At 32.5% G+C, this 15,172-nt stretch overlaps 1 protein-coding gene across 2 annotated transcripts in view; it reads left to right on the top strand.

The window, feature by feature from the left end:
• DACH1 (dachshund family transcription factor 1) overlaps positions 1-15,172 on the top strand; it is a 429,256-nt gene that overhangs the window by 290,762 nt on the left and 123,322 nt on the right. Inside the window, exons 4-5 of one of the 2 annotated variants that reach the window (XM_016925363.4) lie at positions 1,660-1,815; positions 2,220-2,392. In XM_016925363.4, the coding sequence (XP_016780852.3) occupies positions 1,660-1,815; positions 2,220-2,392 (329 nt within the window). The remainder of the gene's footprint in view (positions 1-1,659; positions 1,816-2,219; positions 2,393-15,172) is intronic. The other variant, XM_522679.8, reaches the window with a different exon arrangement.

Here is a 15,172-nt window from a genome sequence, read left to right as displayed (position 1 = left end):
TCCAGGGCAATTTCTATATTAAAATAATATTTATTCCAAAGCATGATTTCTATATCCCGATAGTCAGTTTTAACTGATAACATACAAGGTAAAATCAATGCTGAATCATAACATTTGACCAAATCAAATCCCACAGATTTTGTGAATTAAGCCTATAATAAAAAAATTGCATGTACTTTGATAAAGGCAATGTAAAGAGCAGATGTTTAAAATGTGTTATAATAATAATCTCTTGATATCATACATTTGAAAAATTCATCTATTTATAGTGCTTGCATGTTTGACTAGTACCTAGGGATAAGTGTCAAAAAAGTTATGAGAACAGAAATAAGGTGTATAAATTTGTGAATATGAAAAGAACTTTTATATCACAGTGTAGGAGCAAGCTGGAGAAATTTCTTTTATGTAAGTCATTTCTGTATGAAGCTATAAACTTTTTTTTAAACCAAAAGCTGTCATGGTTTCTTGTAAAATAATAAAGATAATAAAGATATCCATTTTAATTGATTCTTTTCATTGTTTAATAAAATTGCTTTGTTTGATTGCTGAAGAATTTGAATTGAGTTTTCATTACCCACTTCTGAACAATTTACTCTAAGATCCAGACAGTATTGAGCTAATGAGTTTGAATTTATATTGAACCTTAACTGTCTTCATGAAGTAGATGGAAAAAAATCATGGCAGTAACTAAGTATTCTTCATTAAAAACTATGTCGTACAGATTTTACAATGAGGCTTTTAGCAGAGCTAAAGCATTAAATTGGAGTTTTACCAACTTTGTTGTTTCTATGCATATTATATGAAAATATGGTTTCTTTTTTTAAGATATAAAAAAGTCATGAGCTGATAGGGATATTACAGAAATTTCCTCTAAGTGGATAGTTTGTATTTTCAACAGATTCAGTTAAGGAATAAATTAATGTTAATTTAATTTGGGAGCACATCTAAATTGAAATGATTTATAAACACCTTCCAAGGAGTATTCTAATAAGGTATTTCATGATCTTTTTAAATCTAAGGCATTGCTACCAATATTGAAATGCAAGCCCTCAGTTGAGTGGCATTGACATGGAGACATAATGTATGTTTCTCTTTATTTGAAAACAAGTGATGTATTTATTCACACACACATGCATGCATATTTAATTTTTGCTTTGGCATTATATTCTATAAAGTGATCTTTTGTGTTCTCTGTACAATGTCTAACCAAGCTGGACGTTTAATGGCTTCATTTTTTGGATTTGCTGTGTAATGAAGTTAGGCACTTTATGTGATGGCTAGGATGTCATTTACTGCAAGGATAACTTTGCATTCTATAAATATTAGTGTGTTTCAGTTCCAAGAAGTAATTAATTATCTGGTTAATATAATAGAGACCATTTCATATTAAGCTGGATAGCCAAACAGTATTAGACTCCACCACTAGGTTAAATGTTGCCGAAATATATATATTTTTTAAATTTTGAGATCCTATACAAGAAATAGAAAATCAAAAAGAACGTGCAGCTTAGGGGAAATTTACTTACCTCGGCTTATTTCCCTAGAAATCAGTTTTCCAACTCCAAATGTGATACATTTTTTTAAAAACTCATTTTAAGTTAGTCATTGGAAGATTTGGAATAATATTATATCCAAGTAATTTATATTCATTCCCCACAGGCAGCAGTGATGGTTCCTGGGATAAGGAAACACTGCCCTCTTCCCCATCCCAGGGACCCCAGGCCTCTATAACCCACCCCCGCATGCCTGGAGCACGTAGCCTTCCACTTAGTCATCCTCTCAACCATCTTCAGCAGAGCCACCTTCTGCCAAATGGTACGATGGCATTCTTTAGTATTAAAAATCATAGTTTTTTTAAATTGTATTTATCAGTTGGCAAAATAGGACATAATAAAGAGATATACTATATTTACATAGCTAATTGGGATAAGTTAAAGAAAACCCTAGTATTTTAAGCAAGATTCAGACTGATTATAGGAATAATATAGCAAAGAATTGACCATTTGTATTAAACACAGGATAAGTTAGGAAATGATAAACCATGGCACCAAACCAGATAGCTGTAAGCCTGGTTTCCCTGAGTAGTGAGTGAAATTTTTGCATACGAAGAGGAAAAATATTGTTTCTTTGACTACCATTATTAGAAAACTTTTGACTGTTTCAATTTTTAATGATTTATGTCCTCCAGAGCAATGATGATATATGTGCATTTTTTATAGGACTGGAACTTCCTTTTATGATGATGCCCCACCCTCTAATTCCTGTCAGCCTACCTCCAGCATCTGTCACCATGGCAATGAGCCAGATGAACCACCTCAGCACCATTGCAAATATGGCAGCAGCAGCACAAGTTCAGAGTCCCCCATCCAGAGTTGAGACATCAGTTATTAAGGTAATTCTTTTTTTATACAATTATTTTGGCATGTTCATCTTAAGCCACCATCCCTTAATCCATTTTTCTTATTCCATAAGTACATCTGAACTCTAAAAAGCTAAGTGATAGTAAATAGACTATTAAAAAAAATCACTTGTAGCAAATGGCCCCAGGGGCACATTACTTAGGCAGGCTAGGGTTGCTTTAAATTCTCTACATATCTATTAAGATAGAGAAAAACATAGGACATTAAATGTTATAGTTCAAATTATGTGTGTTCTTACATAGGTAGTTGTGTGTATGCGTGTGTGGTGTTATGAGCATTTATGTGTGGAGAATCAGAAGACCAGAAGGGATAAGTTTTGCCACTTCCTAGCTCTGTCACCTTAGACATGTAATTCAATCTTCCTGATTCTAGTAAATATCTAATAAAGGCATAATCCAGTGTGGATTATGTTGTAAAAACTAAATGAAGTAATAAAATTGGAAGTTTCCATAAATTCAAAAATACACTAAATTAAAGGTAACATTATTGTTATATAAACTTCATATGTGCATATATACACAATTCCATCTCCTCTATCCCTGTGTATCTGTGTGTGTATGTTTGTGCATCGTATGTGTTATATATGTAAATATCTTTTACTTTCATATTATTTTAAAATGTGTACTTAAATCAAAATATTTTAACTGCATTGTCTGGCTAAGGAGTAAGAAATAACAAAAAATTAAGAATAGATTATTAATTTTTAAACTAAGTACAAGATATTTTATGCTGCATGATCATTATTTGACATTACAATTATCCCATTTTTCTGAATACAATACACTTAAATTTAGGGTATCCTCTGGAGCACATCTTATATAAACGGCCCTGTTCAGATCACAAGGTCAGAAGATCGAGACCATCCTGGCTAACATGGTGAAACCCCGTATCTATCAAAAATACAAAAAATTAGCCGGGCGTGGTGGCGGGCGCCTGTAGTCCCAGCTACTTGGGAGGCTGAGGCAGGAGAATGGCGTGAACCCGGGAGGCGGAGCTTGCATTGAGCCGAGATCGCGCCACTGCACTCCAGCCTGGGTGACACAGTGAGACTCCGTCTCAAAGAAAAAAAAAAAAAAAAAAAGAAGGCCCTGTTACTACTTACATACAATGTGGAGTAATATACAAATAGGAATTTTTCTTATATTAATGGCTCTAAAAACAAAGATGTGTCCCAGATGCTTTGGTCATTTTCTGTAGTATCAATACCAGAGGAAAAAATAACCAAAAGTCTCACAGAAGACCTGGATCAACTACTCAAAGATCACCACCTCAGAGAGCGCCAGTGAGTGCCACATTGTTATCAGCCAAGGAACTGATAAAAAGACCTTTGAAAACTCTTCTCTAAGAGGGATATTGTTACCAGATTATTCAATAAGCAAGATATCACCGTATTGTTAAATTTATGATGATGTTAGGTAATAGGTATTATTGAGAATTCAGCACTCTGATTGCCTCACTCATTAAAGTTATCTAGAAGAGGAGTTTGGCGGAGGGAAAAACCCATTTAAGTCTTCCCATCATTGTAGTCAATGGCTACTTTAAGCAAATATTACAAGGTACTAAGTATTAATGTATACGATGTGATTATTCTCATTAAAAAAATCTGGTCGTGATTACTATAAAGAATCATCTCATAATATTAATTATGTAATTTTTACTTTTAAAACTGGTAACTAAAATCTCTCATTTAGGTAAGATTTACATTAATAAATAAGGCAAACATATTATAGAAGAGCAGATTTTAGCAGTTTAAAGTCATAATGGGTGTCTAAGTTATGACCTGTAGCTAATATTTGCATGAGGGATGGCTTACTTATTCCTGCATCTAAAAGCCTTTATTTATATCAGGATACTTGATTTATTTTATTTTGCAATATATACATATTTTAAAAAATAGTTGTGCTACTTGTTAATTAGAATACTTAGGGGATCTCCTTTTAATACATACTTGGTTGTCAGAGTTTAGATAAGTAGGAGGAAGAAGTTGAGTTTCCTCTGGAAGAAGTCTATAGAAAATAATTCAGGACTCAACGATTGGGAAGTCAGAAACATTCCTGTGTTTTCCTAGATTAAGTTTAGGAATGGAAAGGAGGGGGATATATGGAGAAAGGAAGAAAATACACAAAAAGAGAAGAGAGTGAGGTCGTTTTATGTTTTAAGATATGTGCCAACACCTACTAAGTCATAGAGATATCTCACTTCTTCTCTTGTTGCAAATATTTTCAGAAACTTGGTTACATGCAGATTAAAGGGAGTTGTGGATTTTGAAAGTGTTGATGTAAATGGTAATAGTAGCAGCCAAATAGGGAACAATGGCTCTAATTGAGAATGATTACAAAAAGTAAAATCTGATAGTTTTTATTGCCAACATCAAAGTGAAGTTCAATTGGCTGTTGTGGAAGGGCTGAAAGGCCCATTTTTTATCATGGTGCCCTTATTTTGTATAGCTTCGAATTTGACACTGACAGGTAAAGATTATTGAAAGTAAACACATTTTAAGAAAGGCATGAGACGATTCTAACAGTTTTAGATGCTTAAAGACAGCCACATAACCTGATAAAAATCAAGTGAGTGTCCTCAGAGAATAAGGGTGAGGAATAGGTCCTCCAAGAAGTTCTAAGTATTAGAGAGAAGTTAACAAATCAACCTGTCTAAATGTATATATTGGTTGACTGTATAGAACAAGAAGAGTTTAGTAAACTCACCTAATAGATGTTAATTAAGTTTAGTTTTGGGGAAGTTTTTATTTTCCTCAAAGAAAACAGCTGACTCCTATGTCACCTTTAACAGTATTGGACACGTGGATAACTAGAATATGGACTACACATTGGTTTGCCTGGGAAGATTCTATTAATAAGTGTGAAAGTCTGTTGCAAGTGACATGTTAAATATCATAGAAGATTGAGCCCATATGACGGAATTATAAAGCAACTGGAGAAATAGTCTTTAAACAGAAAATATAACTTTGAGAGATGTTCTAAATGCTGGAATATACCATTTACATTTTTTAAGAGTAATGACAAGACTTAAAATTAAAACTCAACCTAAATGCAAATGGCAATAACAATTTGTAGGACAAAAGAGAAGCAAAAATATAGCTTTCAGAGTTACATATTTTAAAAATATTCTTTGTTTAGCTGTTTCTATGAAGTAAAGGAGCTCCAAAAGTTTTTTCATTAACATATCAATGCCAGTACATGAAATGGAGCAGGGTCTGAATCCCCAAGCTGCCAACGTTGGGTGAAATCTATTCTGCTGCTGGTTTTCATGGCCTGTGAGTTAAGAATGGTTTTGCATTTTTAAGTGGTTGGAAAAAAATAAAAAGAAAAATATTTCATGACACATGAGAATTATATGAAATTCAAAATGTAGTGTTGGTAAATAAAGTTTTTTCTGGGGACAGAGCCATATCTAAATTTATGTAATGTCTATGGCTATTTTCACATGCAAAGACAGAGTGGACTAAAATACTTGCTATTTGGCCTTTTACCAAAAAAGTTTGTCGATACCTGTGTTAGACCTCTGATTATCCCAAACCCACATGAATCTCAGACTATGGAAAACTGAAGCAGCTCAAACTAAACTCTCAAACAAAATAGAACCAAGTAGAAAAAAAAATTAAAATAATTGAGAATTTAGGGTTGAAAGAATTAAATGCACTGAGGAAAAGAAAACTAGATAGATGAAGACTTTCCCACTATGGCATTGTTATTTGCTTTACATGCAAGCGTTCATGAGAGGGTCTGCTAAAGTCTTGAACTTAGACTTTCTATGGCTGGTTGTATTGAGTATAATCAAGATTATTTTGAGGAGGAAATTGACATACTCTTTAGACAATAATAGGTCTAATTAAAATTCCTAGTTGTGTGGATATATGCACAATTTCCTCTCCTGTCTCTCTCTCGCTAAATATCTGTAGGGATATATTAAATAATTATAAACTGTACCTGTATTAATTTCTTATGTGTCAATGATACCCATATACTTTTTTCTGTTTAGCATTCATAGAACATAAAGCAACTTAGACTTGAGATGTTATGTAATTCAGCTTCCCCCATAATGGAGAAATAATTCCCACATCCTTCTTCTTCATTTTCATATATCTAAGCTTTTGTAGGATGCCTAATCTATTTTCAGCAGATTTAAGAGTGAGAAGTATATTCATTAATCAAATTAAAATTTGCATCCCAATAGCTTCTACCTTAACTTTGTTATATTTTATTTGAAGAAAAATGTCTACTAATTCTTCTAGGTTCTAGCCATTTCAATATTTAAGCCCTCTGTTTTAGTGCCTATAGTGTTTCTGCTTTCTAGACCAATTATTCTAATTTGTTCTGACTATTCTTCATCTTTTTGGTTGCCTTCTTTTTATTGAAGGCACCCTCTATCACACCATACTCTAGAAGTGAATTGTGCAATGAAGAGACACTAGACATCAACCTCAATTTGGACAATAATCTATAAATCTAGTCATAGTTCCAAAGATTTTGTTTGGTAGTTGAATGTCTGACTCAGTACATTTCATGCCTTTCTGACATAAAATTCTGTTAAGCCAGTTTTTCTTCATCTTTTATTTGTGTTAGGAATTTTTATTTATCCACATTAAGTTTTTTAGTTTCCATTCCATTGATTTAGGGTCTTTAGATACTTTGGAGTATTAACATCCCAGACTATCACATTAGCTATTTATGCCACCTTTGTATCATTTCCAAATTTTAAAAGGATGTATTCCTTTATTACCTTAAACGACTGAGTAAAATAAACAATATAAATCAAGAGATCAATTTCTCTTGTCATTGGAGAATTCCTAATAAGTTGAAATGTTCTATTAATTGATTCTCTTAGGTATCATTCATTATGTAACCCAAAATTCTCTTGAATGAATCAATATTTTTCTCAGTTTTTATTTAATAAATTCACAATGTTATAAAGATTTTGAAAAGGGCGTTCTTGCTGAAATAGAAGTAATAGTGAAAGGAAGAAGCGCAGCATATTTTAGTGATTTAAGGCATGTGTTCTGAAAAAAGACTACTTGGATTTGCATTTCGACTTTATCACCTCCAACCAGTGTGACCATAGACAAATTATTTAATATATTTGTATTTTATGTAATAACAGCACTACCCCATTAGGTTGTCATAAAGATTAAATTACTATTTATTTAATCTTTGGAAGTCTTTATATACCAACATTATTTTCTTCTCATTACTATTTTGTTTTCTCTCCAAGTATCCAAAATCATTTGTTTAAAAGTAAGTTCTAGAATTTTGCAGGGAATCCCTGTCAAGCCTGTGAAATATAGTCATACTTCTATGGTGAGACCTCTGTCTCTCTTTCTATTTTTTTTTGTTCTGCTCATTTTACCTAATAAAAATTTTATACACAGCTTTATTTTAATCAGGACTTTTGGGTTTGTAGTGCATAGTATGCAAAGCAGATTTTTAAATGCATTTTAAGATTTTTTTCAGAGATAACATAGAATTGTTTTTGAGAAATATGATGACATTCAAATTACCCTACATTGTTGGATACACATCTTTCTTCTTATGACACATTACAGTTTTCTGAAAATAGGGAATATGACTTAAATTCGTTAATTTTCTTTGCTGATCTGTTATGTGTCTCTGTGTGTGTCTGTGCATGTGTGTGTGAGAGAGAGACTTTGTGACATTCTCATTTAAAGAATTAAACATTGAAAAACGCTGTTTATAATTGTACTCATACTTTAAAGCAAGTTCTTAAAATACTGTATTAGGAAACAGGATGTTACTTGCATGAAGTTTAAAATGTGAAAAGATTATAAAAACTACAACCAGAGTGACCTAATTCACGAAGTAGAGTGAATCTTAGAGCAATGTGACATCATATACTTCATGTTTGTTTTTAGTTACAGAATAGTTTATTCTTTGTACAAACATAAAAATCTCCCAAGTGTATGCAGAGCTTTTAGACATAAATTTTTTTCACAAAAATTTATTTAATTTTATTTGGTTTTAAAAAATAATAAGTATGTTCTCTTTAGGTTTATTTGAATATTGATATTAAATATGAAAAAAAGATGTTAACCTAAAAAAGAAAGTTTTACAACACAACCACCACTAATGAAACATCTAGGCCTTGAAATACATCACATGTTTAAATGCTTGATTTTATAATAATACTAAAAAAGAAACTCATTGTTCACATTTGGAGAATTTGAGGGGAACTAATGTTTTTAAAGGACAATAAAGGCTTAAAGATAAATACATGGAAGGGATCAAGCATTTTTCCTGCCTTTTCCATAAAAACTGATCCTAAGAATAGCCAAATGATTCATGAGGTAACTTTGTGATCATAGAAACCTTCTAGAAAATAAGTGTGTAGGAAATTACAAGCCCTAATGAAGTGATGAATTGTGACCATGATCATCAGTGGTGGCTGGCATCATAAAAGGCAACCAAGCAGACATTACGTTCATTATAGAAGCTTGCAACACCATCTATGAAGTAGTCGTACCCCCACATCAACTTGAACCAAGCCTCCAGAGGTAACTATGCAGGAAACTCAAGGGTCAAAGGAACATCTGGATGAATTAGACTCATCAAGTGAACTGCAGATGAGAGGCTCATAGTGGTGGTGGCCTGTAAGAACATACATTTGTTCCTTACTAAGTTAAACATTGACTTTAAACATTTACCATGCAGGAGAGATTGATGCCAGTTAAAGGCAATGCTGGTCAAATCAGCACTTACCTTTTTTTCCTTGCTGTTCTTCCTTCATCTCTATATCCCTTGGCTGTAGTAAAGAAAGAAGTCCAACCTTTTAATTAAGACACCAGTATTTATTGTCAGATGGTGCTGAATTATAATTCCTGAGTCAAGATTTTATTTTGCTGCTTAAAGCAAACTTATATTATCAAATAGCAACCTAAAAAGTTACAAGGCTATGTGAATTTTCATACACACTTGGGAAAAATATAGTCCCCTACCACCAATGAGTAAGTTCAAAAAGACAACAGGAGAATAAAGTTAAGTTGTTTCAGGCTATATTAAGTTGTTTCACGGGGCCTTGCCAGTTTCATGTTTAGAAAACTTGAGTATTTATGGAGTTCCATAATCAAAGTTTTTTTAAAAGCTATGTAAATATTATTTGGGGCTTCCTCAGCTATGGAATCTTGATTTGGGCTGCCTGGTCCTCAACTAGGTGTAAGCATGCTAACATCATTGACTGTCTCTTAAAAGTACTTTTAAGCATTTTTCTGAATACAGGATTCCAATTCTGCTATTTGTCTTCTTTGCACATTTTTCCAAAGCAAAGGAATTTGAACACCACTCTTAGTGTCAATGATGTTGCATTTCACTAACAACATTTACCAGGTGTGATATATGCTCCATGGGGACAATAATTTTTGTCAGTTTTGTTTAATTTTATGTAACCAGAACCTAGATCCTGCCTGGTACATAGTAAGTGTTCAGTAAATACTCATTGAACTAATGTATTTGAGCCTGAGTTTTCTTAAAGCTGAGAAGTTTTGGTTATATAAAGTGCTGGTCAACTTCATCAATTTTATAAATTAAAAGTTATATGAAGATAACATTTAGGCTGGGCACAGTGGCTCACAGCTGTAATCCCAGCACTTTGGGAGGCCTAGGCTGGTGGATCACTTAGACCAGCCTGACCGACATGCTGAAACCCCGTCTCTGCTAACAATACAAAAAATTAATCAAGTTTGGTGGCAGACGCCTGTAATCCCAGCTACTCAGAGGCTGAGGTAGGAGAATTGCTTGAACTGGGGAGGTGGAGGTTGCAGTGAGCCGAGATTGTGCCACTGCACTCCAGCCTGGGTGACAGAGCAAGACTCTGACTCAAAAAAACAAACAACAACAACAAAAATTTAATATTACAAATTGTTTTCCCACTTCTATATCCTGTTCAGTTAGGGAATCTCTATTGAAAAACAAAAAATGAAGAGAATTAAAAGGAGAGCAAAATAAATAAAAGCTAAATGAAATAATCCTTTAGAGAAATGAGTTGTGATTATACTTACCCTAAGAAAATATTTTAATTTGATAAAATATAATACATTTTTAAGGTGGAGAGAGGGCAACTGAGATAATGCAATTTTTAAAATGTTTAATCACATGTGTGTAGTACTGAACATTTTACACTGTTTATTTTAGAATTTGAGTATGTTGTTTTTGAATTCTATTTTTGATTCTGAATTATCCTACACACCAAATACTTCTTGTTCTTCCCAGAGGCAAAAATGCAGCTTTTCCTTTTTTGTTCTCCTGTTACTATTAGTTTATTAGTATGACCTTTTTTTTTTTTTTTTCAGTGAAAGAGTGCTCCTCTTAAATTTTCATTTATTATTGTGGCGAGTTTTATAAAGATGGAACATTGCAAAAGATTGTGTTTTATTGATTGGTGAAGTTGATGCAGGACTATAAAGGAGTGTGTTGAAGTATTAAATTAAATATTCGTTTTCTGTGTCCTGCTTCAGCCCCTTATTGGACGTTAAAGGGTATTACACAAATGAAATGATAAATCCAGTTTACATAGTTTTCTTATAGACATTGAACTGCTTCTTTCTTATTATGTCTGAATAAAACTCATTATCTATTTTGTTTCAGTAATAATTATGAGATTCCCTCCTAAGCAATTCTTTATTGTCTCCATTATTCTCCATCTTATAGAATACTCTGGAAAGGCAAGCATATAAATATGATAAAAGAATTAAGCTGTTGAAATAAATTAATTTATTGTGCAACAATGTATTCAAATCTTACTTGCTCAATGGATTTTACTTTAATGAAATTCTTCAAAGAACAATACATTAGGTTCCAAAGATTGAAATTATACATTAAGTAAAATGACTGAATATGTTGTGTCTCAATTTATAGAAAGTTTCAATTGAATAGTTAAGCTTTTAAATCATAAAAATTTGCATAAATTAAAATATTTTCTTCAAATAACAGTATTAACTATTGTTTTTGTATCCTTTGTTCTTGAACACGAAACTACAATTAAAGCAAAAACTAAGTTAAAGGTAAATTAAATATTATTATTTTACTTATACATATTTACTGAGCTTTATTATGCTTTTAAAATGCATTTTACATAAAGATTTCAATCTAATTTATTTTTACTTAGTATAATATGCCTCTTTAAGAGTATTTTGGATGTGTAAATGAATAACTGAACAATTCATACATTAAAGGGATGATCACAGACAACTTTGACATTTAAGTACATTGACTAATAAAGCATTTTTCTACTTATATGGGAAATGTTAAAATAAACAAGGAATTATTTTAATGGCATAATAATTGTTTCCAGAGATTTATGCATTTAATATTTAAGCATTTTATGAGTTAAATATCTCAGAAAAATTATATTCTCATGCTTTCCATTAGCACTACTAAGAAATCTATTATGACAGGAAAATCAGACTTGCAAAATCATTTTAGAGAGACTGATTTATTTCAAGATTGTACTTTATGTCTGTTCAGCCAAACATGCATTAACATAATTATTAAGAAAAATATTAAAATTTATTGATAGATAAGCATTGATGTGAGTGAACTTTGGAATAAAATAGAATGGTTAATTTAGAAAATTCTCTTTATACAAAAATATATCAATGCATTTTCTTAAATACACACCATGTATTTCTGTGTAATCCAAGTGCTAACAGTTAGATGTATTAGGAATTAGCTCTAAAGCTTAGACAAACTATGCTTCTATTAGAATTTCAAGAAATCAAGATTAGACTTTAAGAGTATATCTCTGGACATGTATGCAGTTAGCTGCAGTATTGTTTCTTGATATATTTATACAAATTATGAAGGAGTTCTACATATAGCCTTATAAATGCATCTTCTATGATAAGTGCGCAAATACTCCAAAACCATACACAACTAAACTTTTGAATTATGGCGTGGCTAACACAAGCCAAGATTGTCTTTTGATTTGTGATTACAATGATTTGATATGAGAATATTGCCATTTGAAACTTCTTTATAGTTTAGGGTAATTATAATTGGAAGACAGGAAGTAAGTTTTGGCATCCAGATGTGAAGTTTCTGCTCTTTTAAGTCATATACATGTTTGTTTTTTAAAACTGTTGGTCGTTTGTTTGCCTTAGACATTTTAGAAGCATACATGCTTCATTTTGTTAGTTTGGAAAAGTAACTGATAATATATTCGTTTTCCATGTTACCTGTGATAAAGATTTCAAAATATCTTAATCTGCAAACTGTAAAGTTGGATGCCATCTTTCTGTAGTATCCTAGCATGTAACAAATGCATACATGTTATAAACGTCTCTGAACAAGTTAGTTTCAAATTTTAATATCTGGGATGTATGTTTGTCTTTGTCCCCCCTTGTTTTCTCTCTCCTCTTCCCATCTCTTCTCTCTGCCTCTTTCTCTTTCTCTCTCCCTCCCACTTATTTGCATATTTGCAGTATTTTAAGTGGAAACCCCACATAACTTGAGATGGAAAATATATTGTGTGTTGCTTACATTTACCTACATATCAATTTTGCTATTTGCAGAAAATAAAGCACTTAATTGTTAACCCCGATCAATTAAGGTAAAGGGCTAATGCTTTTTAGTATAATACTAACAATACGTCTGCCTTCTGTGGGAGTTTATTGTCTTTTACAGAAGCCTATCAGCACATATTAGCTCTGTACAAAAACTCTTAAAGTTCAACAAGTTATTATTACGACAAGATTGTAATACGCATTGCAACTTTCGAGATTAAAATTTAATTGACCTCTTTTTTCTTTTCCTTTACAATATTGTTTTGTCATGAAGCTTCTTATAGCGCTTTTTTTTTTAAAAATTCCGTGGAATATATGTTAGGAAACCGTTTTATGACATGGATTTGGGAAAAGGGCTGGCTATTTTTTCTGGTTATTTTCATTTTATTTGTCAGGGTCTTCAAAATGAAGTCTCAGCATATCTGTTGAAGATGTTTATTGGCAATGTACATCATTGAAAAATTAAAAGAGTGTGACAAAAGTACAGCTCAATCTTGGTTCCATATTAAAATCACAGGGAGAGCTTTAAAAAGATACTGAAGTCTGGGTCCCATTTTAGACGTAGTGTATTAGATTTCTAGGGCCACTGTAACAAAGAACCAGAAACTGGGTACCTTAAAACCACAGAAATTTATTGTCTCTCATTATTGGAGTCTAGAAGTTCAAAATCAGGAGTTCATCAGGACCATGCTCCCTTTGAGATTCTAGGTAGAATCCTTCGCTTTCTATAGCTTCTGGTAGCAGCTGGCAATCCTTGCCATTCCCTGGCTTGAAGCTGCACAAGTTTAATCTCTTCCTCTATGGTCACATGACATTCTTCCCTCCTATCTTCACATCTACTTGTAAGGACATGACTCACGTGGGATTAAAAGCCACCCTAATCCAGTATGTTCTCATCTTAACTAATTATGTCTGCAAAGACTCAGTTTTCAAGTACATTCATATTGATAGGGACCAAAGGTTAGGGCTTCAACAGATCTTTTTGGGGAACACAATTAAGCCATAATACTCAGTAAACCAGAATCTCTGGGAGTGAAACTCAAGCATAAGCACATTTAAGAACATGCCAGGTGATTCTGATGTGCAGCAGGATTTCAAACCATCATGGTGCTAATGGAATCACTTTGACCAAAGATGAGCATGATCATCATTCTCACTGGCAGTACAAAACCTGGAACCTCCTATTTGTTTTCCATATTAAGTTAACATTGACGTTTTGGAAACATTAGCCTCCTACAGGCCAATTACATTTTAGATTTTTTTCTCTATTTCGTAATTGCATATTTTCTCCCTAATAAGGAATAACGTACTAATTATTTATAAGTACATTATACATCTACATACTTTATATAGTTTTCTTCCACACTTTTAACTATTTATTATGACAAAGACAGTTCATCAAGGCCTGTGTCTGTTAATAACTGAGGGTATAAATATTTTGCTGCTCAAAGTAGAAAATGTTCACCAATGGGTACCTTCTTTCTTAATCTGTAATTCCATTTATAATAGGTAATTGGAGACATTTATAGAATCTACTTGCAGATTTGTCTACTGGAGAATGTACAGAGCTTAGAGAGGGAGGTGTGGAGAGAGACAAGACTGTTGACATAAAATAGAGTATCAGGAAGCACAGTACCAAATTTCCCTGGGACATGATTGATATATATTTCATAAATGTGCCCTTAATACAGTTGTGTGGTTGAATTGAAGCTAGATGTGGTAGGTACTCCGAGAATTATTTAAACCAAAGAAAATTATTCCAGTATTAAATAATAATCCATTTCCGTGATGCCTTAAAATGTGACTGAGTATGTCCAGAGCAGTACTAGGATGGAATACCTGTTAAAAACTCCTCTGGTATTATTATGATGGTCAGTCATGTTGATAATGTGTTTATTACATGATCTTTAGATACTTGCAGAAATAAGGGAATATATTTAAAGATTTCTTCAAAATGATAAATAATCCTTCTTTATTCTCCGAGATCTTTGTTGTCTAATGGGTTCTTATTTGGTTATTTTTGGGTGTCTTCCTAGGGCTTACTTTTTCTCCAGAGTGGATTGACATTCACCATTACTGCAGTCACGCTTACCTGTAGAACCATAGTTTCATAGACCATCTTTTTCTACTTTATTTGGCTTGCTCAAGATAAACATATCTTTTAGTACAGTTAAATGCTGATGAAGTAAAGTGTTTATTCTCTTTACATTTCTTATTGTATTGA

Source organism: Pan troglodytes, chromosome 14 (genome assembly GCF_028858775.2).
Source record: "Pan troglodytes isolate AG18354 chromosome 14, NHGRI_mPanTro3-v2.0_pri, whole genome shotgun sequence".
Taxonomy (NCBI): domain Eukaryota; kingdom Metazoa; phylum Chordata; class Mammalia; order Primates; family Hominidae; genus Pan; species Pan troglodytes.
The sequence above is the reverse complement of the archived record's forward strand: the minus strand, read 5'-3'. Positions and strand labels throughout refer to the sequence as shown.